The 27612-nt window shown below is 43.3% G+C and overlaps 1 protein-coding gene across 6 annotated transcripts in view; it reads left to right on the forward strand.

Moving 5' to 3' along the window:
* ARHGAP6 (Rho GTPase activating protein 6) overlaps positions 1-27612 on the forward strand; it is a 483961-nt gene that overhangs the window by 415624 nt on the left and 40725 nt on the right. For all 6 annotated transcript variants that reach the window (XM_072817848.1, XM_072817850.1, XM_072817851.1 and 3 more), the window contains exons 3-6: positions 7737-7808; positions 14843-15099; positions 17166-17361; positions 22307-22362. In XM_072817848.1, the coding sequence (XP_072673949.1) occupies positions 7737-7808; positions 14843-15099; positions 17166-17361; positions 22307-22362 (581 nt within the window). The remainder of the gene's footprint in view (positions 1-7736; positions 7809-14842; positions 15100-17165; positions 17362-22306; positions 22363-27612) is intronic.

The following is a 27612-nucleotide window of genomic DNA, read 5'->3' on the forward strand; positions in this document are numbered from 1 at the left end:
TCACCACCACTTCAACATGTAAACTGTGAGGATTAGTACATTTCACAAGTACTTTGGGGAGCCTCAGCTCTGGGGGGAGGCATCTGAATTGCTTAAGAATGCCATAAATACTTTCTTCCCAGAGAAACATAGGCACTTTGGAAACAGATTTTGAAAAATCTAACCCACAAGGTGCTAGCAGGATAAAGAAACAATGCTTAATTCATTGGGGTTTACAGCAAGAAAAATGACTCAGTTGCCCTGTTTCTACTTGCTTCCTATTGCAATCAGGGTTAGTGGAAGAACTGCTAAGGATAGGGTGATACGTAAATGGAAACACTGGCCTATAAATTTGATTAAATGACCAACAGTCTTTAGCATGGAAAATCTCTTAAAAATAACACCTAAAAGTGTGTGTGTGTGTGTATATATATATACTTTTAATAATAACACCAAAAAGTGTGTGTGTGTGTGTGTGTATATATATATACTTATATATATACTTAAATATATACATATTGTATACTTATATATACATGTATATACTTATATGTACATATATACTTATATATAATATACTTATATATACTTATATATATACACATTCTATACTTACATATACATATATACTTATATATAATATATACATATATACACATTGTATACTTATATATAATATATACATATTATATACTTATATATACATATATACTTATATATAATAAGTATAATAATACATATATACATATATATATGTAGTGAGACCCACAGTTGACCGAACTGTGAGATAACTTTGGGCTTGAATACGTTGTTTTCTGCTTTTTCCATGTAGGTTGTTTTCTTCCTGCATTCTTATTTAGTCACTGTCTTAAGCCCTAGTTTCCACTAAGGAGAGTGTCGTGAATTAGCTATTTTCTCATCTTTCTTCACCAATAGAATGCTTGTGTGACAGAGGGTGGGATTACCAGGAGGAAAACCTTAAGAGGCCCCGCCGGGGAAGGGCTCCTGGCCTGCGGTGGAGGGCGGCCGCCAAGCCACGGGGCCCTGTGAGAGCCCAGGCCAACCTGGCTTCCCGCCCCGCACCTGCTGGAGGCCTCCGCCCAAGGTGCCTTCAGCTCGCTCTCACGGGGTTTGCAGGTGTCTGTGTGCGGCCCTGAGCCCCGGCGCCCGGGTTGGGCGTCCAGGCTGTGTCTCAGCTGCCCGTGGGCTCGGTCGGTGGCCAATGGAGGCACAGCCGGGGCGCACGGACCGTGTTCGGGGCACGAGCCCGCCTGCTGGAAGTGCCGTTTAAACACGGAGCTGCCGTGGGGAAACCGTCCCCGGGCCCAGGGGGTCGTCGCTGCGGCGCCGGGGCCGGGCGGAGATCGCCCGCTCGCCGCACCCACCCGGACGCCTCCCCTCCTGAGCCGCGGCGCCCGGCCGCGCCCAGCTCTCGGGCCCATCGGGGCCCATCGGGGCCCATTGGGCGCCCCGGGTCCCGCCGAGAAGGCCGGGTGGCCGCTCGCCTGCTAACCGCGTGCAGGGCTGACCCCCCTGCCGGCTGTCGGGCCGGACTTTGAACAGGCAGCTCCAAGTGGCAGGGCCGATTTGGGGTCCCCCCCACCCCGCTGACCGTGGTGCCACCGCGCAGCCACCCCTACCTGCGGTGGGACCTGCCCGTGGGTCGCTTGCCTGGCTCTCATCAGCCCCGCTGTGTTTTCAGTGTCAACCTATAAGCCAGATGTGCCTCTGCCGCGGAGGGGACTCCCTGGAAAACGCCAGGCGCAAGGGATGGGCACAGCGAGTGGCCTCCAGGGTCAGGGGCCACTAATATTTTTTTTTCATTGATTGATTGACGTTCAATTTGCCAACATATAGCACATCACCCAGTGCTCATCCCATCAAGTGTCCCCCTCAGTGCCCGTCACCCAGTCACCCCCACCCCCCACCCACCTCCCCTTCCACTACCCATTGTTCCTTTCCCGGAGTGAAAGTCTCTCATATTCTGTCTCCCTCACTGATATTTCACACTCATTTTCTCTCCTTTCCCCTTTACTTTATTCCCTTTCACCATTTTTTATATTCCCCAAATGAATGAGACCATATAATGCTTGTCCTCCTCTGATTGACTTATTTCCCTAATGATGTTACCACTGCTTTGACAAGCCTCCTGTCCCGAACTGGAGAGCAAGTGAATGGTTTAGTCCTTTTCTTGCCTCCGTCTCGGAAGGTCTGGGGCTTGAGAGCCCTCGACAGGGGGAGCGGATGAGACGAAGGAACGAGTTTGGGTTTCAAGGAGGCTAAGGTACAGTCTTAGTGAACGCTTTTGTAAGACGTCCACAGATTGGGCAGCTCGCCTTATCCGCATTGCCACGTAGAATTTAAAGACTGTATTTTGGCTTATCAGGACAGGCAGGGAACCTGAAGAGCAAACAGATGGACATACGGATCACTGTCCTTGCAGGCAAGCGACGAGCACCAGGTCTGGGTAACTTATGCAGAAGAAGGACTTAGGGAACCCAGGAAGGAGGAGGTATCATAAGACAGTCTAATCAGCCACCTATGAGAACATCAGCAGGGCCATACAAACAACTCCGCTCGAGCCTCTCACCTGTCCACTCCCGTTCCAGAAAACACGCTCCACCAGAATGGCAGAGACCTAATGGATGCTTTATATTGGCCTCAACACATGTTTTCTTTCAACTCGGGGAGATGTGACCAGGAAGATGATTCCAGTAGTTTCAGCCAGGTCCAACACTCTGACTTGTAAGTCACCTTCTTGCCATCAGGATGAGCTCCCAGGTCTGTGACTCCCAGAGTCCTTCCAGGAGTCCTCCACCCTCTCACGGGCTGGGCCAACGAGGCTTCAGCCTTTGCTTGAATATGTCCAGTACCTGGGAGGAAAAGCAGCAACTTTATTTTAGAATAATTTTGGATTTATAGAAAAGTCACAAAGACAATTGCAGAGTTCCCTTATGCCTGCGCCTCGGCCACTCTCCCCTGACACTAGCATCTTCTGTGACCTTGGTACACTTACCACCACGCAGAGACCGACGTCGGTACGTTGCCATCAGCCAAACTACAGGCTTTGTTCAGATCTCACCAGCCTCCCTGCTAATATCCTTCTGTTGACCCAAGATTCCGTCTAGGATACCACATGCGTTTGGCTGGGCATCTTTTTTTTTTTCCTTGGCTTTTCTCTTCCTCTTATAAATAATAAACATTTCTTATCTCACTCAGTTTCTGGGAATAGCACAGCCTGGTTGTTCTGGTTCAGATTCTGGTTTGGGAGGTTCGCCATCAAGCTCAGCTGGGGCTGCAGTCATGTGAAGGCATGACTGGGGCAGGAGAATCAGTGTCGCGGCCCACTCATGTGGCTGCTGGCTGGAGACTCCAGTTCCTCACCACACAGCCCTTGCATAGGGTTGCTCGTGACATGGTTCCCCAGAGTGAGGGATGCAAGACAGAAAGAGCAGCTGAGATGGAAGTCACAGTGAGTGGTGCTTTTTTGTTTTGTTTTGTTTTGTTTTGTTGGTTTTTGGGTTGTTTTTTTTCTTTTTTCTTTTTTTTTTTTTTTTTTTTTGAGGCAGCTCATTCCATTGCTGAGCATCTCCATTTGCTGAGAAAATGGTCTTCCTATGATTTCCTCCTGAATCCTTGCTCTGGCCAGTGGAGGGCCAGCCAGGAAGTCTCTTCATCCACCATGTTTAGTCCTTTAAAAACAAGCAAACAAACAAACAACAAATCCTAATGTCCCCTGAGTCTTCCCTGCATGCTAAAGACATACTCCTACAACCATTCATACGACTGTTCACCATCAAATGCTGTTCCACACCTGATAAAACAAGGACAAAATGCTTCACACAAAGAAATAGGAGGCTGTTTATCCAAAGAACCTACTTTATTCCCCCACCTATGGTCAGGAATCTGGCAGAAAGACAGCCATAGGCAGACTCACATTTCTTTATAAATTGGAAGAAACCATTATTTGACCTGATATGTAAAAGTTCAAAAATTTATAAACATTTTTATATTGTTCTGCCTGAAACTGAGATTGAGTATAGATGGAGCCTTGTGATGAGTGGGAAAGTGGGAATAATGTTCTGGAGTTTGGGTGTCCCATGGTTTGAGCCCATAGCTACCCTCTGGGTAGAGTTATGCCCAGACCAGTGCTTCTCGACCAGAGTGATTTTGTCCCTGCGGGACATCTGGTGATGTCCAGAGGCATTATTGGTTGTCACAACAGGGAATGGGTGGGTGCTCTGGCATCTAGTAAACTGAGCCCAGGGATGCTGCTAGAGATCTTACTGTGCACAGGACAGTTCCTCACAGCAAAGTTATCCAGCCCCCAGTGTCTCTAGAGCCAAGGCTATAGGTTAGATGCAGCCTCTAAAGGGCCACTTGCCATTCCACCACCAAGTGTCTCTTTTATAGCATTTTGCCCACATTTTTAACTGAGCCCTCCTCACTGCCTGTGAATTCCTTTGGTTTGCGTTCTCTGAGAGTCTACGTTTCTGGTCTAAGTCAATAGCGAGGCAGCTGTGGTTGGAAAAGTAAGGACAATGGTGCCAAAAAGCATTCCTTCAAACTTTTCTCAGCAGGGATTTTCTGAAGATTTGAGACAAGCTAGAACCTTCCTTTGAGGCTAGGATGGAATTGCAAACTCCAAGGCTTTTGCCAGGTGTACAGTGGCCCAGGGTTAGGTGTCCATGCTGGCCTGAGGTGGATGTCAGGAATGTCTAGTTAAGTAAAAAAGATAATATTAGTATGTCTTGTAAATACCTAAGAATTTTTAAAATTGTGGGTCACTCTTGACAAAGATCAGATTTTTTTTTCCTACAATGAGGCTTCGAGGTATTTGGAATTTTGGAGTTTGAAGTACAGATTGTCCTTGTGGGACTATGTAAACTCTCATGCTGGTGGGAATGCAAATTAGCAAACAACTTGGAAAATGTTTGATGTTACCTAGTAAAGCCTAAGATTGCACACATGCTGACCTGGCAACACAGTCCGTTTAGATCTACGCTAGAACTGTGGTTCTTAGATTTCACAGTGAACCAGAATCCGCTGGGGGTGTTGTTAAAGCACACATTGCTGGACCCCACCCCAGAGTTCCTGAGTCAATAGTTTTGGGGTAGGACTATAAAATTTGCACCTCTAACGAGTTCCCAGGCAGTACTGATGTCAGTGGTCCTAGAGCCACTGTCAGAGAAAGGTTCCTGGACATGTACATAGAAAGACACACTCACAAAATTTTTCAAAAAAAATTTTTTTTCAAAGATATTGATTCTGATAGACTCAAGCTAGAAACAACTCAAATTTCCGATGAACCATGGTATATTCATACCAGAAAACATTGTTCAGCAATAAAAACGGGAGCTACAGCTACCTGCCTTGACAGGATGAATTTCAGAAGTGCTGATGAATGATACAAGTGAGGCAGGAGAGAATAACTACAGTGTGATTCTGTCTCTGTGAACCCCAAAGTGGGAAAAACAAACTGTATTCTTTATAAATGCACACGCAGATAATAAAACTACAAGGAAAAGCAGATGATTGATTATTGCAAGAACCAGACCAGTGATTACTTGGGGGGTGAGGAAGGGAGGCACACAGGAGGCTTGGGTATGAGCAGTGGTCTACCTCTGAACTTGGCTGTTGGTGATGTGGGAGTTGGCCTCCTATTATTTAAACTGCACATTTGGATTTCTGCACATCTTTTTTTTTATTATTCATGAGAGACACACAGAGAGAGAGGCAGGGACACAGGCAGAGGGGAAAGCAGGCACCATGCAGAGAGCCTGATGCGGGACTCAATCCCAGGACCCGAGATCATGCCCTGAGCCAAAGGCAGATGCTCAACCGCTGAGCCACCCAGGTGCCCCCTATACACATCTTTATAGACGCTACCTCTTACAATTAAAAAGAAATTAAAAAAATCTTTCTATCTTAAAAGAAAATGTCCCCTATCCCATCTGTGTTCTGGTTCTTTGACAATTTGCTTGCATTTTAGGATCTGCCCCGTGGTTATGAAAACTAAGTTTCTTAAGCTTTACTATATAGTTTAGTTGTTCTTCTAGGTCAATGATTAAAATGAAGGAATAGATAAAAATAAATAAAAATAAAGTGAAGGAATGATCAAAATTTTAAAAACTATACCCTTGTTCCAGTCAAATACATTTGGTGGTATGAACCAGTGGCAAACAAAGCGTGACAGAGAAGTCCTGTCCTATTTGGAGAATGGATTTGAATCTTGTGTTGTTGGTATGTTTGTTGTCGTACATTTATAATACACTATGGTAGGCCATAAGATTAATCATCTTTTAGACACTGGAGATGAGAACATACACAGAATGACAGACATTGCTGGCTCTTCACCACATTACAAGTGATTTACTTAATGTTCCCTCATATGAATCTCACGACCGCAAGGGTGAAGACTCTTAGGAACTAGGTCCATTTTGTGGGAAGAGAATCATCTTCCGAAATGTTTCTTTGCTCTTTGAAAGAGGAGGGATTGAGTGTGTCTGCTGATCATATTGTGATGTCTTCTGCCTCCAAAAATCCAGAGAGGAGATGGGAACATCTGCAGCCCCGTGAGGATCCCAGGAATGCTCATTTCTGGTGAAGAATGTGCAGGCTGTCTTTTCCTGATATCAGAGTCTGGCTTTTAAATTTTATTGGGCTGAGTCCCTTTCTGGACTACACTTTTTAGTATATCCTGTAAAAAAACAATTCTTAATCCTCCTTTTAAACATAAGGTTCCTTGTGGCATGGGCTGTATTTCCCCAACTGGATCACAGTGCGGATTCCCGATTTGTGCCTTCCACATGTTCAGTAGACTGTTGCATAATCCCAAAATGCATTCTTGCCATGATGACTGGCAGTGTTTTCTGATGACATCCCAGGGAGTTAGCCAGATGTGCTCAGTATGTTTGTTGCAAGTACAAGACGCTAAAGGAATATATACCTTACTTATTATAGTGAAAACTTAGGAATGACCCAAATGTCCATCAGTGGAGGAATGGTTAATGAAATTATGGTACGGCTACACTATGGAATATTATGCAACCCCCCGAGGGAAAGTAAATCAGAACTTATGCACGTATGTCAGAGTCCCCATATCACTCTGTGTGCATCGTCTCATTAGATCTCACCACAACCCCATGAAATTCCCACTTTATAGATGAGGACACTGAGACTTGTCCCAAGTTGCACAGTTAGTAAATGATGCAGCAATAATTAGATCTGACTCCTCTAGACCCCCAAATTCATTTCCTTCTCCAGTTACACGCTACCAGCTTATAAATGTCAAAACCATATGTACTGTTGACTCTCGTCTCATGGAGATTTGATTCAAGATGACATTGGTTTGCATAAACATGAAAAATAGGAAGAGACTCATGTAATAGCAACAGCAATTTAGTGTCAACACTAAATTAATTCTGAAGGAGGTAAGTTTCCTGTACTTTCCATGATTGAAACAAAATTTGAGAGCATACATCAAGATTCTTGTTAGATGTACTATCCAAGGAAGGGGTTACCGTGTATTTTCAGAGCCATTTTTCTGAGGCTCTTTTTTTTCTTTTTTGTATATTTTTTTTATTGGAGTTCAATTTTTTTTTTTGCTCGCTTCAGAGCCATTTTTCTGTCTGAAATGCCAAATGATAAGTGAAGTAAGTGAGACGTCATGCTTTTGGTCAAATGTGGTTATTGATAGTGTAAGATATCATCTGTCTGCTTGTGTTTACAACTTCTCATTCTTTTAATATTTACAGATGGACAGAAGAGAAAGAAGTCTTTGCGAAAGAAACTGGATTCACTAGGAAAGGAGAAAAACAAAGATAGAGGTAAAGGACAGAATGAACTAGAGCGGATGCATCTTCCATGGAGCATAATGGTTGAATTTGGTGGGGTTTTTGAATTGCATAGATTTATGTGGTTCAACTCTATTATGCAAACTGGATTTCTATGATGGAATGTCATTAAAGCCTGTTTTGGTCTACTCTTTTGTGTTTGAGTGGCCCTGTACTGAATTGATGAATTCAACTGGTTTGAGCAAAGTGTGACTTCGGCCAAGTTTATGGTTCCAATTATGATGCTAGCCAATCAGCAATGCATAAGAAGAACCTGGGTTGAGTAGCCACGGACAGCATCTCTAACACTAACCAGCTGTCTGGCAGGTCCCAATCGTTAGGCAGGGCTAGTTGAATGAGAAAAAGTTTGGATTCACCTACCATGACTACTGGAAAGAAACAGTCTCATCCTCATGGGCTACTGGAGATGGGCCATTCTCAGCATTTTTATGTTAGACCATAGCATGCTTATTTTTTGCCCTATATGTTTTGGGATTTGTTGACTCTCTTCCTACTGTTTGGTGTCCCCTTCTATGTCTATTTAGGGAACTGACACATTAGCCACTCTTTCAGAAGTATTTGTGGTCATTTTTAACCAGTATTCATTGAGCCTGCATAATGGGCACCTGGGCCCCATTAGCACAGTACAACTTTCCGTGGCTTGTTTGTATGGTCCCATATGAAATGCCTGCTGAATGGTGTGGTTGTATGAATGTATTTCCATTTTATGTGACATAATGAATGAGTGTTGAGTGAGGAGAGCCATGTCTCACCTTGGAGTTCTTTTCTATGATTGAATTTCTGCTTGAAAGATAATAGAAGGCAGTAAAACTGAAGGTAGAAAAAGAAATGCACTGTGGTCAGTACTGGACAAGACCTAGTCCACACCATTGATCCCAGACTCTACACCCATGTCTTGAACTGTGCCTAAAGTGTCATGGCATTTGGCTCTTTGGACTGAAAGGAGATAAAGAATTCTAAAGAATGGAGAACCAATGTTTTACTTCCCTTAGAGCGTGATTTCTCAACCTGAGTCTGTTGACATTTTAGACTGGATAATTCTTTAAAAAAAAAAAAGATTTAGATATTCGAGGGGGGGGAGCATGAGTAGGGGGAGGTGCAGAGGAAGAGGGAGAGAGTATCCTCAAGCAGATTCCCCACCGAGCACAGAGCCCCACGCGGGGCTCCATCCCAGGACCCTGAGATCATGACCTGAGCCGAAATCAAGAGTTGGCCACTTAACTGACTGAGCCACCCAGGCGCCCCTAGACTGGATAATTCTTCATTATGGAGGCTGTCCTGTTCATCGTGCGAGATGCTCAGTGGCATTTCTGGCCTCTACCATTGGATGCCAGTAGCACTGCCTCCAACCGGAATATCTCCAGACATCTCAAATGTTTACCTCAAACTGGAGAAAAGAAACTGAAAATGTGAATGATCCCTACCTCTGGCTATACAGTAGAATAATTTGTGGAACCTTTAAAATTCCCAGTGCCCAGACCCCCAAGCCAGAAAGTGTGATTCCATTAGTCTGTAGGGGTCCTGGACATGAGTCATTGTATAAAGTTCTGATGTGCAGCTTCTAAGATGAGAACTCTGGTCCACGTTAGCCAGCGTGGACTCCCCAGGGCACATCCTCTCACAGCAGAATCCGTTGCTGGAGGAGTGAAGGCAAAGGGCGTGAACTCTTGCCCAGCTACCTATCACTGTCTGATAAATTGGATTCTGTTTAATCGCTCTGTATGTTCTTGCCCTTATTTTTAAATGAGTATTAGTAACCAGGGTAGCTTTTTTAAACTAGAGTTTTACTCCTTCTGTTCCTGCCACCGATCACCTTTACCTCGCTAGATTAATCCTTAGTGTTTATGGAGAGTATTAAAGGGGCCACTCAGACTGGCATTAGTAATGCGCACCTTTAAAACTAGTTTACTCTAGGATGATGATACTACTGAGAGTAGGACTGAATACTCATAATGTAGACTTTCGGTGATTCTTCAAAAGTATACTCTTAGATCACTGAAATCTCACTAATGAAGAATTTCTTTAGATAATGACCACTATTGTCTAGTTAACAAACTATATCATGAACACATAATACATTAATCCCTCAATAAACATGACCCCAAATCTCTAAATGATAAAAGTATCACTTTGTTTTCTGCCTATAATTGATTAAAGTGTAGCATTAATGAATTGTAAAAAAAAAAAAAAAAAAAAAAAGAAGTGCCCGTTCAGGCTAAACAGAATGAGCTTTATTGCAGGAGATGATCGAGTTCCCTCGGCAGAGAGAGATGCATGTGTGCTTGCCGTGTTACAGAACAACAGGAAGCAAGGATGTGAATGAGCAGGAAAGGAAGGGCCGGGGGAGAAACTAGCCAATGCGTACTGGGCCATCATATTTGCAGACTGTATCATATTTATATATTACATAAGCTCAGCTGTACAGGTTGCTGGCTGGGAAAAGGAAGGTAGGTTCTGGTGGTCCATCCAACTAAAGGGAAAAATATCAGACTTCGTGGCAAAAGAGGATTTTTCCCCCCTCTTTTAAAGTAGCTCTGATATTGAAAAAGGAGATGTCCCGGGCCTAAGGACATCTTAGGCTTAATTACCTGGCGTCTTTTCTGAACATAAAGTCCTGCCTGTGCCCACACATCCATCACACGGATGTCCTGGGAGCCAGGGCGTGAGGGGGCAGCATGCAGGCTTTGCGCAGTTGTAATGGTTCACATTATTTTCTTCCACTTGAATATTAACACTGGGGTTCCTAGCAGCTGCACATGTGGAAAATGATAATCATTTGAGTTCAAAAGTAAAAGAAGGAAAACAGGAAACTCTAAGTGACTTCTTGGGTTAGGTCATCTAAAAATAAATAGGAGCAGCTTTTGAGAATCAAATTGCTCTCCCAATAAAGAGTGATTCATTAAGTGTTTGATATGCTGCTAGATTAATTGATTCAATCAGAATGAATCATGTCCTGTATTTTATTTAATTGCCTTGACATAAAACACAACAGATCGTGTGACACTCCTTTGTCCCTCTTGCCACTTAAGCAGTGCCCGTATGACTCTTGAATTCCATATGGGAACAAATTCAGAATAGATGCTGGGTCAGAAAACATGTTTTCATACAGAATAGTTCCAAGTCCTTAATTTCTCTTAGATAAATTATTTGGCAACCAAAATGCAGTTTTTAAACGTTCAGAACGTCAGAAAATTTCTTTCTTTCTTTTTTTTTTTTTTTTTAGAAAATTTCTTTCTTGTGTCAAAAAAGAAATCACTTTTGGGGAAAAGATTTTAAGATAGCTATTGGTTCTAGTTCAGTAGTTCCTCAGCAGAACATGGGGGAGTAATTTTACTGTGGGGGTCTGGGAGATGGGTCCCCTCTTCACAGGATATTTCAGACCAAGCCATGTATTTATTGACACGAACTGTGGACATAATTCAGGTCTGGCACCTTTCTTTTTGCTGAAATAGTATCATGCCACGTTTTATTGTTCCCCAGTGTGTTACTACATGACAGCTGCAAAGGAGCCCTGGAGAGGAATAGTTGATACAACTTTATTTTGCATCGTATTAAATAGCAGTAGAAAAATCAAGTATCAGTTATCATTGTGTAGAACTTCTCAAGGTGAATGTATTGACCGCTGTCTGTGAGCGCTGCTCCTGGAAGTGGGGGAACCCAGGGGAGTGGGAGTCCCAGCGGGGAGTAGGTGTTTGGTCACACACCTCACACAGGTGTTTGGTCTGCATGCTGAGGGCGTTGAGACCCCATCAAAATGCATTAAGACGGGGCATCCTAATGGTGTGTTTAAACAGATCATCCTAATGGTGTGTTTAAACAGATCATCACATCACATAAGGCATGAACCTGGGAAGGGGGTAAGACAAGAGTCGGGGGAGGAAGCCTGATATTGAGGTGGAACCACTTCTGGTGAGGACGAGGCCCAGGATGGGACCAAGGGAGTGAGTGGAGAAGGTGGCACGCAGGAGAAAGTAAGAGAAGAGAAGACAGTGAAGGAGATGTGAGGACGCAGAATTAGAGGGGCCATTTCGGTGGATATCCATGCCACCAGGATGATGGTGGCCCGGGAGATCTGACCACGAGTCAGTCCGTAACAATAGAGCAAGGAGCAGGAGGCAAGAGGAACGGTGCAATAGCGGGTTTCTGCCACACAGAGGGAAGGTGCAGAACTCGAAGTGGCAATAGGGAGCAGAGGATGACATGCCACCTCCTGACCCCACAGCTCACAGGCTGGGAGAGTCCACGGCTGCTACTAATGAGCACAGCAGGGGAAGCAGTCTCCTTAGTGAACACATACTGCAGATTAGAACATGATACACACTGTCCCAGGCCCCAGAACACTGAGTCTTGGGAAATGTCCATATGGTTTTAAAAGACTATTATCAACCGTATTAGCCACTATCAACACAGAGTCTCTTGGGTGTTACCCCCCTAAGAGAAGAGCTTTGAACCCACAGATAAGCATGTGTACCCAACATTTTATTTACACATGAGGAGGGTTTTGCCAAATAGACTTGTGATGAGTCCTCAATTTCACAATAACCATATTTTGAGAAGCAGTAATATTCAAGGGATCCTGCCTAGAATTTTCCAGACTCTAGACACTGCAACTTAGGGCAGAGAGAGGCCTCCTTTCTGAAGCTTATAAGGGTTGTCAAGAGAAAGCAACAAGAATCAAGAGACTACATCAAAACTATCACTGAAATAATAAATAAACTCAGCCAGGAAAGAAAGCCTATTAGGGAAAAATACAAATCTGTTAGCAGGTTGTCTCTTGAGTGAGAATAAAAGGGAAATAAAAATGAGGAAGCATGACTTCATGTATCCCATCTGTTTAATTTGTATTCAGTTATTCCAATTTACAAGGAGAGTGGCAGACTTCGGGTCATTGCGAACGACAGATACCAAAGGAAACCATTTTTCTTCTTTTTCCTAGGGATATTAGAAACTCTGAATGACTTTCCTTACATGGCAAAGTTGGCTAAGAGAGGAAGCAGGAGGCCCCGTCTCCTGTGAAATCCCTGCAGTGGGTGTGCCTGCATGAGCAGACACAGATCCCTCGACATTGTCCCTTCTGTTCCACCCACAGTTTTTGTGTATTCCCTGTAGCTGTCAGCCTTGGCATCTGCATGTTTCCAGACTTTCCCTGGGATTTTGGAAGTAAGACTATTTGATTATTCCCATAGATGAGACCACGCTGATTTACGCAGTAAATCCAGGGGTGCACAGCACATGGTCTGGTATTGTCCTCTTTGGTTTCTAATTTTGCTAGTAGTGGACGTGGCCTTTTATCAATACTGAGTATTGGCTCTTGCTATGCCGTCTACATGGATCACTCAAAAACATGCTTCAATTTTTGCTTGTGTTACCACATGCCACCTAGTTCGTTGATCGAGGATGGTAAGCATCCTATGAAAATCTTTTTGAAGTTTTCACTCCCAAACAGATCGCATGTATTGCTAGAACCAGAGGTGCAGACTTCTCAAGTGCCATTTCTGGTTTTACCGTAGACTTGACCATTGGCTCAGCGATGTTAAAATGTTGCCACGGATCAAGGAGGAAAACCTCTGAGAGTCTCTTTCCACCTGATTTAAGTTAGCTTTTTCTTTCAAAGAGCAAACAACCCTGAGAACTGTGTTCTCTTGATCACCCTGGTTTTATTCATAGGGGTTATAAAAACAAGAGAAAAGCTAGACTCCAATATTGTGTTGCTAGGAGATGTAATTTTGAATCTAAAAGAAATAATGCATTTAATTTAGTTATTAATGCTTTTCAGCATAAATCTAGAATAGTGCCCCCCCCATGCCTGGCCCCAAAGATCAGTGTGCTTACAATGTATGTGTATACACGTGGACTTACTACAGCGATCCAGGAAGCAACTGTGTGTACATCTCCAAATATAGCGGTAGATTTCTGCATTATGTTCCTTCCCCCAACTTGTCCTCACTAGAGGATTTAACACATCGTACCTCAGGCTGGTTATTTAGTGATGAGAGTCTACTTCTGCATGTGGCCAGCAGAATGGCTTGAGGATCCATCATGAGAGCCCCAGCCCCAGCCCAGCAGCCTGTGAGGATGGGAACACAAAGAGGAAAGAGCAGACCTCCCCCGAGCTCTTCCCCTGCCTCACGGGTCCTCACTCGCATACTGGCTTCTTCTACTGGGAAACCTCAAAGTGTATCCCCTTAACTGAACTTCAGTCTTTGCTCCATGCATCTCTCCATTATAGCACCTGCCAGATGCCTGTGTGATTATTTATGTATCTGACTCCCACTCGCCCACCCAGCCCTGACTCTGGACCCTCTAGGAGCACACACTACAGCTTTTTTTTTTTAAGATTTTATTTATTCATGAGAGACACAAAGAGAGAGAGGCAGAGACACAGGCAGAGGGAGAAGCAGGCTCCATGCAGGGAGCCCGACGTGGGACTCGATCCCGGGTCTCCAAGATCATGCCCTGGGCTGAAGGCGGCACTAAACCGCTGAGCCCCCCGGGCTGCCCACAGACTACAGCTTTTATAAGCTTTGTGCTCCCCATTGCGTAGTGTGATGTGGTGTGTGGTAGCCGTTCAGTGAGTCCCTGTTGAATAAATGGATGCCCGCAGCCTTCTCATGCCTTGTAAGTTCTGGAGGCTCTTGAGACACATGAATCAAAGACTGACAGTTTGTAAAATTGTGTACTCATGAGGATAAAGCATTGTGTACATTCTATCAAAAATGCCACATTTCTCCATAAGGTGATTTCCTTTAAAACATACTCAAGATATGTTGGGGGGAAAAATCTAGAGGCCTAGATTTCTAAAAACTTGTGTTGTTTATACATACCGGCCTGTTTGATAGAAAGAGAAACTTTGGCCACTCTGATAAACACCAAAGTCATCTCTGTATTTTTATTGATTCTTCAGACAACGGTCCTTTGGATACGTTTGCCCTTAGGTCTGAAACATGAGCGAGAGCCTTCACTGGTCCAGTCATGTCTGAAAGTGAATGTTTGTGTTTTGCTTCCAGAATTCATCCCACAGGCATTTGGAATGCCCTTATCCCAAGTCATTGCAAATGACCGGGCTTATAAACTCAAGCAGGACTCGCAGAGGGACGAGCAAAAGGACGCATCTGATTTTGTGGCTTCCCTCCTCCCATTTGGAAATAAAAGACAAAACAAAGAACTCTCAAGCAGTAACTCATCTCTCAGCTCCACCTCGGAAACACCAAATGAGTCAACGTCCCCGAATACCCCAGAACCGGCTCCTCGGGCCAGGAGGAGGGTGAGTTGGCCAGTACTTTCTCTGACACCACTGCTAAAACAACCGAAGCATTACAAGGTTATTCTTTTGAGTCTTTGCTCTTGTGAAAAGTGGAAATGTAGTCCAGGGATCTGTCAACAGCCCCATTCAGGGACAATGTGCACCGGCCATAGGGCACGTGGTACACCCTCAAAGCCTTTTCCTGACCCCTCTCAAAGCTGTTGGGTTCCCCTCCTTGGCTACCTGTGTGCCCCATGATGTCCTAAACATCCTATGGCATCACCGTTGCTCATGCTCTAGTGTGATTTTCTGCTTTACTAGAGACTTGCCTTGAGACTGTGAGGCTTGAGGGCAGGGCCAGGTGGTTTTTTGTTACTCTCCTCATCTCTAGTCCAGGAACCACCCCTGGCCCCCCAGTGAACTGGCCACCAGTCTTCACAAGCAATAGGATTTTTTTTTATCAATGGAACCTTATTTTTTTTTCATAAGAAACCTACATATGAGAGAGGGAGAGAGAGAGAGAGAGGGAGGGAGAACATGAAAGGAAGGAAGGAAGGAAGGAAGGAAGGAAGGAAGGAAGAAAGAAAGAAAGAAAGAAAGAAAGAAAGAAAGAAAGAAAGAAAGAAAGAGAAAAGGCACATATATCCTCCTTCAAATCCACGCCGTAACAACATGGTGCCATGTGTTAAGGGAGCGCTATGCTCTAGGTACTGTGTTGTCATTTCATGTGTCAAATTTCACGTTTCAATCCAGGAAGGCTGAGTTTTCAGGCAGTGTGGCGGGTGATGGGCTGAGTCAGTTGATGAGCACCTCTAAAGCTTCCTAGGCCTCTGGGAGATCTCCTTTCCTCCTCTTGCCTGGAGATCCCCTACATCTTTGCCGCCTCCAGCCACTCACTACTGCCCTGGTCAAAACCCCAAACACTTCCCACTTAAAAGCCACATTCGAGACCTCTCCAAGCCCAAGGGGTGCCAGAGCCACTGTTGTCTTTCAAGGCTTCACCATGTTTAAAAACGAAGAAATGTCAACATTACAGGATATTTAAATGTACATGAGGGAAGTGCTCTCCCTGTCTCTCAGACCGCGTGTCAGATGGCGGTAACACCCGAACCCCACATGTGAGCTTTCTGGGGATCTGGGGCCCAGGCAATGGGCCTCCCAAATGCCCTCTCTTCTGTCCAGGCCTTGTCAGGGTACCAGCAGCAAACTCCTTCCTCTGTGCTTCATCAGCGGGGGGGGGGGGGGGAGGGGGGAGAGCTGTGCAGACAGGGCTGGAGCCCTGCTCCCCTGCACCCCACCCCTGCCAAAGGCTTTCTCTGATGACTGGAAGCACCCACCCATGCAGGCGACAGGCTGCAAGTGCCAAGACATTTAACGTCACCTCCCTGCCCTTAGCAGGAGTCGCCCGTGATCAAGGACTCTTGAGGCTTGTGGTATAAACAGCCTGGTGCACTCGCTACTGAGCATGGTTAGCTCTGAGCTGCTTGACCTACACCGTCTCCCAGAGGTCCCCAGGGCACTTGGGCATGAGCTGCCCATGGGCTTGTCACAGGCTTGGCTCCCTCCCTTTCTCATATTCCACCCCCCCCTACACACACACACACACGCATACACACAGTTCTCTGTGCCATGTCTGGGAGGAAAGCAAACAGACTGTTCCATGGAATCCAATTTTAAAAATCTGCCTCCTAGAGTCATAGTTGAGAGTTTGGGGTTTTATTCACAAGGCTTCTCTGACTTTACCTCGTTCATCAACAATGTGACTTTTTGTTTCTTGTTTCAAGAAATGGAGGTGGTTGGGTCAAAATATTACGACTCTCTGTCTGCCCTCTCTTGTCTTCCATTTAGCAGATGTTATCCATTGAAATCGCAACGACCACTGCCTTACCCCATTGTAGGAGTTTCCTGACTCTTTCAAGAGGTGTTGGCTGTTTTCCTTTTAACGTACGCACAGCATGACTGAATCAAGAGGCATTATTTCAAGGGTGACACTCAGGCATAGGCAAAAGCATTATTGGCTAGCATGTGAGGGAACTTCTGGTTTTCTCCATCCATGCACTTTGTTGACGTCTGTGTATGATTTGCAGGGCGCGATGTCAGTGGATTCTATCACAGATCTTGATGACAATCAGTCTCGCCTGCTAGAAGCTTTACAACTCTCCTTGCCGGCCGAGGCTCAGAGTAAAAAAGAAAAAGCCAGAGATAAGAAGCTCAGTCTGAATCCTATTTACAGACAGGTCCCCAGGCTGGTGGACAGCTGCTGTCAGCATCTAGAAAAACATGGTAAGCAGACTTGTCTGTCGGCGATCGAGTATGAGAGACTTTCATTTATTCAAGCTGCGTGGATTTAAGCACCCAAGTTCAATGCCTTGTTCATTGGCTCAGTCTCTGGGCTAAAATCTCCTTTGCAAAAGGAAAGGTTACACATCTGAGTGTTTGCTTAAGAGAGCCCTGGGCGAAACCAGATTGTGGGGGACAAACGTCAACTTGATGGTGTTCGGGCCATCCAGCAACTAGGGATCCTTGGAAGTGAGCCTGGAGGCCACCGTCTGTGGGGCTGGGTCTGTCCCCAAGCCGGCCTTCAAACGGAGCCCAGCCACTTTTGTCTTTTTTAGGCATCAAGGTTACTAGCAAGGCTTCCTGTAAAAAATAAGAGTCCAGCTTCTTAAAAAAAAAAAAAAGGATTGGCAAACCATTTCTTAAGTGAATAGAAAATACAGGGTTTTTGACAACAGCTTTCTATATTGCTATTTGCATTCTTGTGGAAAGATGTTCACTTCAAACTTCTTCAGAATGACCCTTTTGGCAACTCTATTCCAGTTAACATGTTGACTTAAAAATATACTTCTTTAAAAATTTTTCTGAAAATGTAGGCTTTTGGCTCATCAGACTGCCATTTCCACAATCCGACTGTTGCCTATAGTGTAGCATGCATTTTATGGACATGAAAAATTTCATTGCTTCTTTACTAGAAAAGAATACGCTCATTGTGATAAAGAGGAAAAGGAACAGAAAAGCAAAGAAAATTCTGAGGCTATCGTGGAGACATAACTACTGTTAGCTAGCATTCTCATCTAATTTTTTCTAGCAAAAGTGGGACTTTGTAAAAAAAATACTAAGGAGATATCTAAATATCTTAATCACTAGATAACATATGGATGACTTAATAAAATTAATATGCACTGAAACTTTACTTGTCTATACAAAAATCTGCTTGAAGACTTATTCAGAGAGAGAGAGAGAGAGAGAGAGTGCATGAGCCAGGGGAGGGGGACAGGTGAGGGAGAGAAACCCAAGCAGACTCCTCTCTGAGCATGGAGCCTGATGCAGGACTCAGTTTCACGACCTTGAGAGCATGACCTGAGCCAAAACCAAGAGCCAGATGCTTAACCGCCTGTGCCACCCAGGTGCCCCTCTCTACAAAATTTTTATATGTACCTGTGTGTATGTGTTTATCTATCTGTCTCTTCTCCTGGGAAGGCACACTGGATGTCAAGGAAAACGTCTCAGTCATTTCAAAGTCCCAGCACCTAGTATCATGATTAATACTATGTAGGTACTCAATAAATACTACTTGCACAGAAGTATTTTTTTAAATAGCAACTAAAGGATTCAGTACTGCAAATATGTAAATTCAGCCTGAATGTCACTGTGAGGTAGAAAAAGAGACTCATACTTTTATAATTATAGTTTTTCCCTATAAAGAATGTAGAGGGTGAACTGTAAGCAGTTTAAAAAGTCCTTAGTGAGAAACTTCTACTCCAATCCTGCAAAAATCCAGTGCCAAGCTGAGTAACTGCTTATGTGAAAGAAAACTTGGTATATCTTTCTATTTTCTTTTTGAAAATGAATGCTCATGAATTATAACTTATAAAATAGCATTTCCTTTAAGCTTACTAAAAACTGGACAGTTCTTTCTTTTTTGGAATGGTTAACCTGTAGTGTAGAGCCTAAAAGAAAGAAGATTATCCTGGGTCTTTCAAGGACCTGATTCTGTTGCTGGTTGCCATGGTGCTTAGCTCCAGACAAATACAAGACGTATTCAAATACAAATAGATATTAATCTTGGTCACTTGAAACCAATGAAAAAAGGGCAAACCTTAAAAAACAATTCTTTCATAAGACTTTATTTGCCCATTTGGGAAATGGGTAGGAGAGAGTTTGATTCACTTTAGCCTTATAAACATTTGTCAAAGATCTTTTCATTCCCTCCGTAATTGGTCTTGGACAGTTATCTTGACTCCATCTGCATCTGTGTACACCACCCTTCCCCACTTACATTTCACCCAGATGCTTTCTGTACTATTAGCTCAAAATTTCTTAAGCATCCTCAATTTCCCAGAAGCACAAATTAAAACAAAAACAAAAACAAAAACAGACTACCACCACCACTACCACCACCAACAAAACCAGACAATATACTGGAGACTCAAGCCCTATTATGTTTCTGGGATTTCAGCTGATGTTGGGGTGGGGCGTCCTGCTTATCCTGCCTGCCCTCTTTGCTTGAATTCCCTAAGCCTCATATCCAGGTGCTCTGGGGTCAAGTTCCCATTCCAGTTTCTGATGAATAGGAGAGAAAGGTGATTGCGTCGATTTCTGGGACAAGCCACAGCCAAGTCACGTTCCTCTGCCAGATTGATGCCTTTTTTCATGTATTCCTGTCTTTATCAGTGACTGTCTTAAGTAGTCAAGGTTACTAAATGCCTAGATTGTATCTCCTCTTAGAGGAAAGTCACCATGTAGCTGATGTCAGAGAATGGCATAGGATGTCTGAGGCCTGCCAGTTGCTCCACCTGGAAACAAACCAGCAAACAAAGAGAGATTTTAAAATATCTAATATCTAATCAGTTGAGATACACAGAAATGATAGCACTTGATCACTGTCTCATTTTTTCAATTACAGCCATTTTTGCTGAGCGAAAAAGTACTACCATTGAGGAAATAATGTCATAGAAATGGGCATTTCTGGGGACGCCTGGGGGGCTCAGCGGTTGAGTGTCTGACTTCAGCTCAGGTCATGGTCCCAGGTCCTGGGATCAAGTCACGCATGGAGCTCCCCTGGGGGAGCCCACTTCTCCCTCTGCCTATGTCTCTGCCTCTCTCTGTATGTCTCTCGTGAATAAATAAATAAAAATAAATTCCTTAAAAAAAAAAAGAAAGAAATGGGCATTTCTGAAGAGCCTAGAGGGACTCAGCTCAATGAATAAATAATCTCTCCTGTGTAGAGAGTGCTCTTATGATATTTCACTTCTGTAGAAAATTCAACTATTCAGAAACCATCAGCAAATAAGAAAATAAATGCAGCCAAAATTAAAATTGCTAATACCTGCTATTATATTAAAATTTTCTATGTCATGCAAAGGAGACTCATTCAGTTCAGTCAGGATCTGTTTCTCACCACATAATAGATGCCATATATGCCTCTAAGTGCTTTGTATGCATTAATTAATTGAATCTTTGCATAACTTTTCAGGTGGATGCTCATTATGCTCCTTTTGCAGGTGAAAAAGTATAATTCTGGAGTGATTCTAAATAGCTTGTCTTGTTTGCAAGCTCCCAGAGAGGTAGAAGCAATAGATTAGACTGAGGGTTGGGGTTGGCCCCACTTATGAGGCAGACAAACTGAGAGCAGTAACAAGGAAGGTACAGAGGTCTTTTGAAAATAGACGCAGAGCAAAATCCCACCCAAGGGCAAAGCACCAGTATGTGATTATGCAAATCAGGAATAATTAACCTCCCGCCATGATTCTCTCAAATTATTTTGCAAGTTCAGGATACCATTTATAAGATACAGAACTGATAAATGGGATTTATGGATTTATAATTATATTTATAAATGGTTTGTAATTATAGATGCTATCTTTCCCAGCTGAAAAGCCCTGGAAAACCAAACAAAAGGGGCTTATACTTAATACATAATGTGGCAAGACCATAACATAAATATACAAAAAAGATATCTATCTCCTATTTCCTGGGTGAGAGCAATAGTCAGTTACATACTCTAACAATAAAATAATTCATTCGTATTAATATCAAAAATATACCCAGAGTATCTGTAAAAAGAAGCAAGAACATTCTGCGAAGTTCTACCAAGAGATCTAAACCATGATTTAAACAAACTAAGATGTTTACTTTGTTTCTCGATGGAAAGAAATAATGTCATAAAGGTCGTAATTCTTTCCGATTTCATTATGTGTTGTACTAGTCTGAACTATTTCAGTGGCAAGAGAGAGGAACCCAGATAAAACTAGATTAAGCAAAGCACACCCACCCCAAAATCTTATTTACATGCTGGAGGTCTCAGTGTTATATCTAGATTCAGGCACAGCTGGATCCAGGATTCAAATGATGCCAGGAGACCATGAGTTTGTTTGCTGGCTTTACTCTCAGAACAGCTCTCTTCCCATGGCTAGAAAATGTCCATTGGCAACTCTAAACCAGCATCGCCCTCATAGCGGACTATCCCAAGTGAAGAGAAAATGAGCCACCAATGAAAAAATAAATGTAGATGATGATCATCAGTGGCGGTAATTAATGGCTTACATAGGAAGAGGAGGGCCGTTCAGACATTCTGTGCCCCCTGAAGGAAGGAAGTACATAATACTCCTTAGGAAGCATTCTTGCCCCCCCCCCCCAATCAAACCTGAATCAAAGAAAACTCTGGGTCAACTATGTAAAAAGAAAAATCACACACACACACACACACACACACACACACACACACCTGGAGAAAAGGCTGGATAGAAATCAATTTTAAGAGTGGTTATTTCTGCATCAGGTATTTTAAACAGTATATTATGTTTTACAATTTTCTGCATCTTACAGATTTTCTTTAATAAGTGCTTGTTTTAATTAAAATTAGCAAAAACAAGATATGTCTATTTTTAACATTGATAAGGAGCTAAGAATTCAGATAAAATGCACGTTTAGTTATTTTGAATAATAAAGAAAATATTACTTTTTTCGTATGGAGAAGATGTGGAAATACAAATATCACATGAAAAGGTTTTCATCAGGAACGTTTACCATGCCTTGGCCCTGGCTCCTAGAGGGCTAAGCTTCAGATAAAAAAGCAGCTGTGCTTTTTGTGCTTTTCGTGCGCTGCTGCACTGTTACTGTTTTGCATGTTGCGGCTTGGTGCTGACATTCTTTTCTACGTCTGTGGCGATCTCCTCCACTTTCAAGCCATGAAACAGGACTGTTGATTTTCTTTGCTTCTTTGCAGGCCTCCAGACGGTGGGGATATTCCGAGTTGGAAGCTCAAAAAAGAGAGTGAGACAAGTAAGTGAAAAGTGAACGCTATCGTGCACATTTCGCTTGACTTTCTTTTTTTATAATAAATTTATTTTTTATTGGTGTTCAATTTACCAACATACAGAATAACACCCAGTGCTCATCCGGTCAAGTGCCCCCCTCAGTGCCCCGTCACCCATTCACCCCCACCCCCACCCTCCTCCCCCACCACCACCCCCAGTTCGTTTCCCAGAGTTAGGAGTCTCTCATGTTCTGTCTCCCTTTCTGATATTTCCCACACATTTCTTCTCCCTTCCCTTATTCCCTTTCACTATTATATATATTCCCCAAATGAATGAGAACATACAATGTTTGTCTTTCTCCAATTGACTTACTTCACTCAGCATAATACCCTCCAGGTCCATCCACGTCCAAGCAAATGGTGGGTATTTGTCGTTTCTAATGGCTGAGGAATATTCCATTGTATCCATAGACCACAGCTTCTTTATCCATCATCTTTCGATGGACACCGAGGCTCCTTCCACAGTTTGGCTATTGTGGACATTGCTGCTATAAACATCGGGGTGCAGGTGTCCCGGCATTTCATTGCATCTGTATCTTTGGGGTAAATCCCCAGCAGTGCAATTGCTGGGTCGTAGGGCAGGTCTACTTTTAACTCTTTGAGGAACCTCCACACAGTTTTCCAGAGTGGCTGCACCAGTTCACATTCCCACCAACAGTGCAGGAGGGTTCCCCTTTCTCCACATCCTCTCTAACATGTGTGGTTTCCTGTCTTGTTAATTTTCCCCATTCTCACTGGTGTGAGGTGGGATCTCATTGTGGTTTTGATTTGTATTTCCCTGATGGCAAGTGATGCGGAGCATTTTCTCATGTGCATGTTGGCCATGTCTATGTCTTCCTCTGTGAGATTTCTGTTCATGTCTTTTGCCCATTTCATGATTGGATTGTTTGTTTCTTTGCTGTTGAGTTTAATAAGTTCTTTATAGATCTTGGAAACTAGCCCTTTATCTGATACGTCATTTGCAAATATCTTCTCCCATTCTGTAGGTTGTCTTTGAGTTTTGTTGACTGTATCCTTTGCTGTGCAGAAGCTTCTTATCTTGATGAAGTCCCAATAGTTCATTTTAGCTTTTGTTTCTTTTGTCTTCATGGATGTATCTTGCAAGAAGTTACTGTGGCCGAGTTCAAAAAGGGTGTTGCCTGTGTTCTCCTCTAGGATTTTGATGGAATCTTGTCTCACATTTAGCTCTTTCATCCATTTTGAGTTTATCTTTGTGTATGGTGTAAGAGAGTGGTCTAGTTTCATTCTTCTGCATGTGGATGTCCAATTTTCCCTGCACCATTTATTGAAGAGACTGTCTTTCTTCCAATGGATAGTCTTTCCTCCTTTATCGAATATTAGTTGACCATAAAGTTCAGGGTCCATTTCTGGGTTCTCTATGTTCCATTGATCTATGTGTCTGTTTTTGTGCCAGTACCACACTGTCTTGATTACCACAGCTTTGTAGTGCAACCTGAAATCTGGCATTGTGATGTCCCCAGATATGGTTTTCTTTTTTAAAATTCCCCTGGCTATTCGGGGTCTTTTCTGATTCCACACAAATCTTAAAATAATTTGTTCTAACTCTCTGAAGAAAGTCCATGGTATTTTGATAGGGATTGCATTAAATGTGTAAATTGCCCTGGGTAACATTGACATTTTCACAATATTAATTCTGCCAATCCATGAGCATGGAATATTTTTCCATCTCTTTGTGTCTTCCTCAATTTCTTTCAGAAGTGTTCTATAGTTTTTAGGGTATAGATCCTTTACCTCTTTGGTTAGGTTTATTCCTAGGTGTCTTATGCTTTTGGGTGCAATTGTAAATGGGATTGACTCCTTAATTTCTCTTTCTTCAGCCTCATTGTTAGTGTATAGAAATGCCACTGATTTCTGGGCATTGATTTTGTATCCTGCCACGCTACCAAATTGCTGTATGAGTTCTAGCAATCTTGGGGTGGAGGCTTTTGGGTTTTCTATGTAGAGTATCATGTCATCAGCGAAGAGGGAGAGTTTGACTTCTTCTTTGCCAATTTGAATGCCTTTAATGTCTTTTTGTTGTCTGATTGCTGAGGTTAGGACTTCCAGTACTATGTTGAATAGCAGTGGTGAGAGTGGACATCCCTGTCTTGTTCCTGATCTTAGGGGAAAGGCTCCCAGTGCTTCCCCATTGAGAATATCTGCTGTGGGCTTTTTGTAGATGGCTTTTAAGATGTCGAGGCATGTTCCCTCTATCCCTACACTCTGAAGCGTTTTGATCAGGAATGGATGCTGTATTTTGTCAAATGCTTTCTCTGCATCTAATGAGAGGATCAGATGGTTCTTGGTTTTTCTCTTGCTGATATGATGAATCACATTGATTGTTTTACGAGTGTTGAACCAGCCTGTGTCCCGGGGATAAATCCTACTTGGTCATGGTCTCTTGACTTTCAATTCAGTGACCTCATGCACGGTTCAAGCTTCTGCAAATTCATTTCTGAGTAGCTCTTCTGTATCCTCCCACCAAATACAGTATAACTGAGTCCCAAGAGGTGAAAGGCAGCTACTCAGAAGCTCAGGGAGGTCGTGATAGAGTTAGGATCAAACACTTGAAAGCAAAACATTTGGATGTATCCTTGGCAGGTAAAGACCTCTTATTGCAACTGTAAAAGCAGGAGATTCAGAGAGCGCCTAATCAGTAAGGGATAATATGTAGAAAACAATTGTCTAGCACTTGTTTTTACTAAAATGCGATGTGAAGGAGGCCATTAACATTCCCTTCGTATAAGATGCTCTGTTTATAGTTTTGCTTTCTCAAAAAGAAATCATCGTTATCATATTTCTGAGGAACCACTGACCCACTGACCCCCAACTCATTTTTCATGTGGGGACCATGCTCCTTGGTTTCCTTCAGCGCCGTGCAACATTCTTGAGACAGAAGTTTGATACTAGACCTTTGGGAATCTGTCACCGTGACCGGGCAGGCATCTGTGTTCACGAGGGCATCTTCACAAAAGGCAAACCACCCTTTCTTTGGCTAAAGGAAAATTAAAACATTATGCTTCCTCTATTGGGTTCCAACAGAAAGAAGCAAGGAACTCAGCAACTCAAAAAAATGAAACCAAATGAAAATAATTTCTAGCCGATGAAGCTGAAGATATATTTATTTGTATTATTGAAACTAATGGAGGGATCCCTGGGTGGCGCAGCGGTTTGGCGCCTGCCTTTGGCCCAGGGCGCGATCCTGGAGACCCGGGATCAAATCCCACGTCGGGCTCCCGGTGCATGGAGCCTGCTTCTCCCTCTGCCTGTGTCTCTGCCTCTCTCTCTCTCTCTCTGTGACTATCATAAAAAAAAAAAAAAAAAGAAAAAAAAAAAAAAGAAACTAATGGAAATAAATGTTTCCTGATACTTCTTTTTTCGTTGAGATAAAAGGGGCTTCCAAAAGGACTACTTTTTCTGTTTATTTGGTGGGACCTCTTTATTTCCAATAGTCACATAAGAGACTACTGAGCAACATTTAACATTTCGCAACGGGGCTCGAAGGAGGAAAATAGCATGATAATAACATTTTGGGGCCCTCTCGCCTGAGCAGAGCTACAGACTATTTTCAAAACATTATCTTATTGACTCCACCCACCAGCTGTGAGAGTGGCCCCTTCACCCACTTCTTTGTAGGCTTAGAGAAATTACGAGACTTAATTCAAGACCGCACACTTCGCCCCGTGTCTAATTTCAAGATCAGTGTTAAATTCAAGATCACACAATTTAGATTAAGCTTCTTTCCACGGCCCATTCTTTCCTCATGTGTGTGCTCAGGGCAGAAACGTGGCGTGTTTGAATGATCACGAATGATGGGAGTGGTGCCAAGTGAAGACTTTTTGGTTCTGGCTGCCCGCTGCACACTAATGATGAGTTGCCTGGAATCCGTGGGCAGTTCAGGACAGTAATGGTCATTCCCATCAGGTGGAGAGGTGGCCGGTGTCAGAAATTATTCCTCAGTTATGTCTGGATCCACCGAAGTGAAAACCTTTGCATAGAGATTTATTGAAGGATTATCAAATCAAAATACAATGTGTGGTTATTGAGACTTAGACTTCCAGTGTGCAGTATGCTCTCGCTCACCATTTTATCTCGAACATCACTTCTCAGCACCCTACAGTTTTTATTCAGGACAGTTGTCACAATATTAACAGCTAATTAATCATTTGTGGGATTACCAGGTGCTCACCAGTCTCTCTATTAGGCTGAGAGCTGGGGGAGGGTAGGATGTTGTCTCCTTATTCCCTGGTGTACTTTGAGAGCCTATACCTTGGCCTGGTAGACAGGAAGCTGAATGAATGGATGAGTGAGCGACTGAACCAATAAACTCTTGTAGAAACTTATTGCATAGAGGGGATTCGTGAACTCACAAAATTATTTCTACAGCAGAAAACAATACGTAGGAGAAGTTGAGCTGTCACTCGCAGACATAAGCTGTAGAGTTAGGACTCCCTTCCTCTCACTGTTGTTTTCCTGTTGTCATAAATGACCTCCTGTAGTGATTAAGGCAGGGAATCCTTTTGGGAATTGTTAATAAGACTATTTTGACAAATCTCAGACAGCTTTTATTTAGTAATTGTCATCTTTTGAGACTTAGTCACAAATGACTTGTCAGGGTTTTTTTTTTTTTAAGGATTTTATTTATTTATTCATGAGAGACAGAGAGAGAGAGGCAGAGACACAGGGAGAGGGAGAAGCAGGCTCCCTGAGAGGAACCCGATGTGGGACTCAATCCCGGACGTGGGGATCATGCCCTGAGCCAAAGGCAGATGCTCAACCCCTGAGCCACCCAGGCGTCCCCTTGTCAGGGTTTTTAATTTCATCATTTGCAGGGGGAAAAAATTGCTTTCTTGCTGAGTATTTCTGTAAAATGTCAAAATTCCAACCTGGTAGGATCGCTGACATGCAAAACTGCTGTATGATAGATTAATTCCTCCCTCCCACATTTACTGCTGACCTAACCCCTTAGCTCTTCCTCCCAACCTTCTGGATGTCATTATCAAGCCCTCTGCTTGCATCATTAACAGGAAACTTACAGATATAGTTATTTAATAGTGTGTGTGTATATATATATATATATATTTTTTTTTTCATGGCTGGGTTGCATAGGCTCTGTAGATCATGGTGACATGTCCTTTTCTTCTCCTTTTCGGTGCCTGTGTAAGCTCAACACTAGATACTGCATGTCACGGCACTTTGTTGGCTGGGTGCTGCAC

This window comes from Canis lupus, chromosome X (assembly GCF_048164855.1).
Source record: "Canis lupus baileyi chromosome X, mCanLup2.hap1, whole genome shotgun sequence".
In the NCBI taxonomy this organism is placed as follows: domain Eukaryota; kingdom Metazoa; phylum Chordata; class Mammalia; order Carnivora; family Canidae; genus Canis; species Canis lupus.